Source organism: Sceloporus undulatus, chromosome 2 (genome assembly GCF_019175285.1).
Source record: "Sceloporus undulatus isolate JIND9_A2432 ecotype Alabama chromosome 2, SceUnd_v1.1, whole genome shotgun sequence".
Classification (NCBI taxonomy): domain Eukaryota; kingdom Metazoa; phylum Chordata; class Lepidosauria; order Squamata; family Phrynosomatidae; genus Sceloporus; species Sceloporus undulatus.
In genome coordinates this window covers 217,667,033-217,670,939 of record NC_056523.1, presented here as the reverse complement: position 1 = coordinate 217,670,939, position 3,907 = coordinate 217,667,033, and the positions used below count along the sequence as shown (strand labels likewise).

The 3,907-nt window shown below is 38.3% G+C and overlaps 1 protein-coding gene across 1 annotated transcript in view; it reads left to right on the top strand.

Annotated features, from left to right (window-relative positions):
- Positions 1 to 129: 129 nt before the first annotated feature.
- TRMT10B (tRNA methyltransferase 10B) overlaps positions 130 to 3,907 on the top strand; it is an 11,324-nt gene continuing 7,546 nt past the window's right edge. The window contains exons 1-3 of the mRNA XM_042455890.1: positions 130 to 501; positions 1,547 to 1,757; positions 3,239 to 3,347. Coding sequence (XP_042311824.1) covers positions 1,563 to 1,757; positions 3,239 to 3,347 — 304 coding nt within the window. The 5' untranslated portion in view covers positions 130 to 501; positions 1,547 to 1,562. The remainder of the gene's footprint in view (positions 502 to 1,546; positions 1,758 to 3,238; positions 3,348 to 3,907) is intronic.

Genomic DNA, 3,907 nt, shown 5'->3' with positions numbered 1-3,907 from the left:
TACAAGTTGAGCAAATAAAGGTGATAGGATGGAGCTTTGCTTGACCCCTTTGCCAATTGGGAACTATTCTGTTTTTCCATATTCTGTTGTGCATGTAGCCTCTTGTCCTAAATACTGATTTCTCAACAGGACTGTAGTGGCACTCCCATGGCCTTGAGAGCATATCCATATCTTTTTGAGATGGATGCAGTCAAATGCTTTGCTATGGGCCACAAAACACATGCTGATTTTGTTTTAGAATCCCTTGATAGGCCCCATTAGCAGTTGTAGGTTTGCAATGTGGTCTCAGTCTAGGGCCTCTGTCTTTCCTGACCCATTGCATACAAACATTTTAAAAATGTGATTGCAAAACCATGTATGTCCACTAAACCTAAAGTGCAGGACCTACATGAATTCACCCTTCACAATGAGGAAATTGAAATAGTTAGATTTCTCCTACCTTGGATCGAATATTGATCAGAATGGAGACTGCAGAAACAAGAAATAAGAAGACTAGGAATGGTAAGGGCAGTAATGAAAGACTAGAGAAGATATTTAAAGCATAAAGATTGAGTGCACTGATGTTCGAAAGCCATGGTATTCCCCTTTACTACCTATGTATTCAAAGATATAGCCTTGTTAGTCTGTAAAATAAGTATGTAGAGAGATTTTCCAGTATTGATCTCTCCCACCGTTAAAAACAGTGCCAAGATTCCTGGAAGGACTGTGTGTAGCAAGTGTGGTGATGGTTTCATGTTTAGAATTAGCTATAGCCTAGACTAGTGGTCCCCAAACTTTTTTGAGCCGCCATCTCTTGGACAACAATCCTAATGCCTCCCAATGTCAATTACTTGATATTAGGTGTACTGCTGAACTACAAATTTAAAACAACCAAGTCTTGTCGCTGCTCCATTTGGAAGCAGTCACCTTGTGAGCAACAACTGAGCAGCTGGCTGAGCAGTGACCAAAAGGTCTCTTGTCTGTGCCAGCCTTGCAGTAAAGGCCAGCGCAGGTGAGAGGCTTCTCAGTTGCTGCTCAACAAATCTATATTTTGTCAGCACTTGGGTCAACTTTATAAACTTGTAGTGATTGTAGGAGGCAAACCAAGTGTGGGAAATAATGCAGAGATCTCTTTGTGTTTTTAGAAGTACAGTGGGCCCTTGGTATCTGCTAGGGTTTGGTTCCAGGATACTCCATGGATACCAAAATCTATGGGTGCTTAAGTCCCATTATATATAGTGGCATAGTCAAATGTTGTCCCTTATATAAAATTGCAAAATCAAGTTTTGCTTTTGGGATCTTTAAAAATATTTTCATGCCATGGATGGTTGAATCCATGGATGCAGGATCCGTGGAAACAGAGGGTCAATTGTCACGCTGTTTGGGACACTGGACAGGTTAGAAACTGAAGACTGGAGAGCTGCAGTACTAGGACAGAAGCACTTGTGTGGGTCAGTATAGGGCAGCTTCTGATAGATGGTTGGCTGCATAATTTTGTCTTAGGAAGTTAAAATCTGTGGCTCAGCATTTAACATGTTCACCTCTTTGTGCCTCCCTCCCCCATTAGCCTGCCTCATTGAGAAATGATGTCCTATCCTGAGAATCAATCAGAGAAGACTATCTGTGGAGGCTTTCATGATCAAGAGCAGAATAAAAGTGTTGCTTGTATGGAAGACCAAGTTGGGGGGAACCTGTGGGACATCTTTGAGCTCCTGCAGATTGATGTGGATTGTGAAAGCTCAAGGGACCAAGTTGCATCAAACAAGGATTTGTGTTCGGTATGTACAATGTTAAAGAGAGTCCTACTTTGGGGAACTGAATGAATAATGGTGTAAATCCACCCACAGTCACCCATGTGAATAAAAACCCAGCCACGTGTTTTGTCTCTGAGCATTGATAGTTAGCAGGAATATGCTTTGCTTTGAATAATACTATAAGGCTGGGATTGCTGGTTCTCTTGACTGACATACAGTATTGCATGTAAGCCAAGACACAACCCTTTATTTGCCAGGAGCAGCAAAAGAAGCTTTGCAGTGGCTGTATGTATTTAAAATATTTTAATACTGTACTTGATTTTAAAAAATCCAGAGTAGTGAACATAAATGTATGAATAAAATAATAATTGCTTGATATGAATACAGTATGATAAAACCAGAAAATGACCATTTTGGCTTGTTGAAGTTTCTTCTGCTGATGTGTTTGTGAATAAATCAGATAAGGTTGTATTTATATTAGAGATGTAAAGGCCCAGGAAATAATTGCTAAATTATATATTTAAAATGATAGGGAGTATTTTTTATTTTTATATGATGATATATATATATATGAATATATAGAGGAATATATATATAGAGGAAGAATTACATGTAAGGCTGTGAACATTACTATTCCTGGTCTTGGTTTCTTTTTTTGAGTTCATTTTATGAGAATGAATGCTCTATGTCTGCTTGAACCTTTCATGGATACACTTCAAAAATATTTGCAAATTGCCAAAACAATTGGAATACAAAAGTAATTATAGTTTAATGCTTCAAACATTATATAAAAAAGCTGCAGGCATAAGTACTCATCTGTACAGAAAAATAATTAACCTGAAAATTGTTGTAATAGGAAAACAAATGAGGAAGCAGATCTTAATCCACCTTATTTTTGCATGTACAGTTGCCCCCCCATTTGTGCGGGGGATCTGTTCCAGACTCGCCTCCCCACAAAAAGGGAATTCCACCAATATTCAAGCTCCATTGACTTGAATGGAGGCACACCCCCGCAAGCACCTGCAGATGTGCACTATGAGCATGCGCCCCATTTTATGTCCCTCTGTTTGCCCCTTGCGCATAATCGAGGGACGCAGATTCCAAGTCCGCACAAACAGAGGGACGGTTGTACAAGATGTGTGTTTTAAATGGGCAAATACTAAGTTGGTGAATCACTGAAACACATAGACACATAATTTCTAGTTTTGATTATAAGATTGTTTAGATTGCTCCTGAATATTATTCCTTACCCTTTATAAATGGAGCCAGCATGGTGTGGTGGCTTGAGCTTTGGACTATAACTCTGGAGTTTCAAACCAAGGGTTTGAATCTCCATTCAGTCATGGAAACCTTGGACAAGTCACATTCTCTCAGCCTCCGAAAACCCTGTGATGGGTTCACCTTGGGTTCTCCATAAGTTGAAAACAACTTGAAGTCACACAAGAACAATAACAGCAACAGCCCTGCATAAATATGACTTTAAATCTCCCTTTCTTTGTATTAAGAGAAATGTTTTGAGGAAGCAGAGGCACTGGGAGAAGATTGTTTCAGCAAAGAAGAGCAAAAGAAAACTTGAGAGAGAAAGGCGGAAAGCTAAGCATGCAGAAGAAAAAGGTACAAAGTGAAATAACTTTTCTCTCTCTTGCTCTGTATGTGATTTACATCATGATTAAAAGACAGTCACAAATGAACACACAATGTTATATTAAAGCAGAATTGGCATATTTTAATATTAAAATACAGCTGAATTAAAAACTGGTTAAAAGCATATAAACTAAAATAATGACAAATGATTAAGAAAACAGTACCCATCCATTATACATTGCATCCTTCACATCTAGTCAGTTGCACATTTATAAGATGCACAAGTAGAGTTCTTTGCCTGTGAATTGGGGCCATAATAGTATTCCTGTCAAAATGTTATTGCCATATTTTAAAGAAAATCTTGGTACCAAGAATATCAATAGCTAGGGGAATAATTATGCTGACTTCATTAGGTCAGCTTCCCCCAAAGACATCTTGTTTCTCTCTCGCTGAAGGAGAAGGAAGATGTAGTTAGGATATATATATATATATATATATATATATATATATATGTAAGTACGTAAGTAAGGCTGCATTAAACAGTTTCCCATCCTGGACAAGGAGATCTTGAGCTGTTAACACTTTCAAAT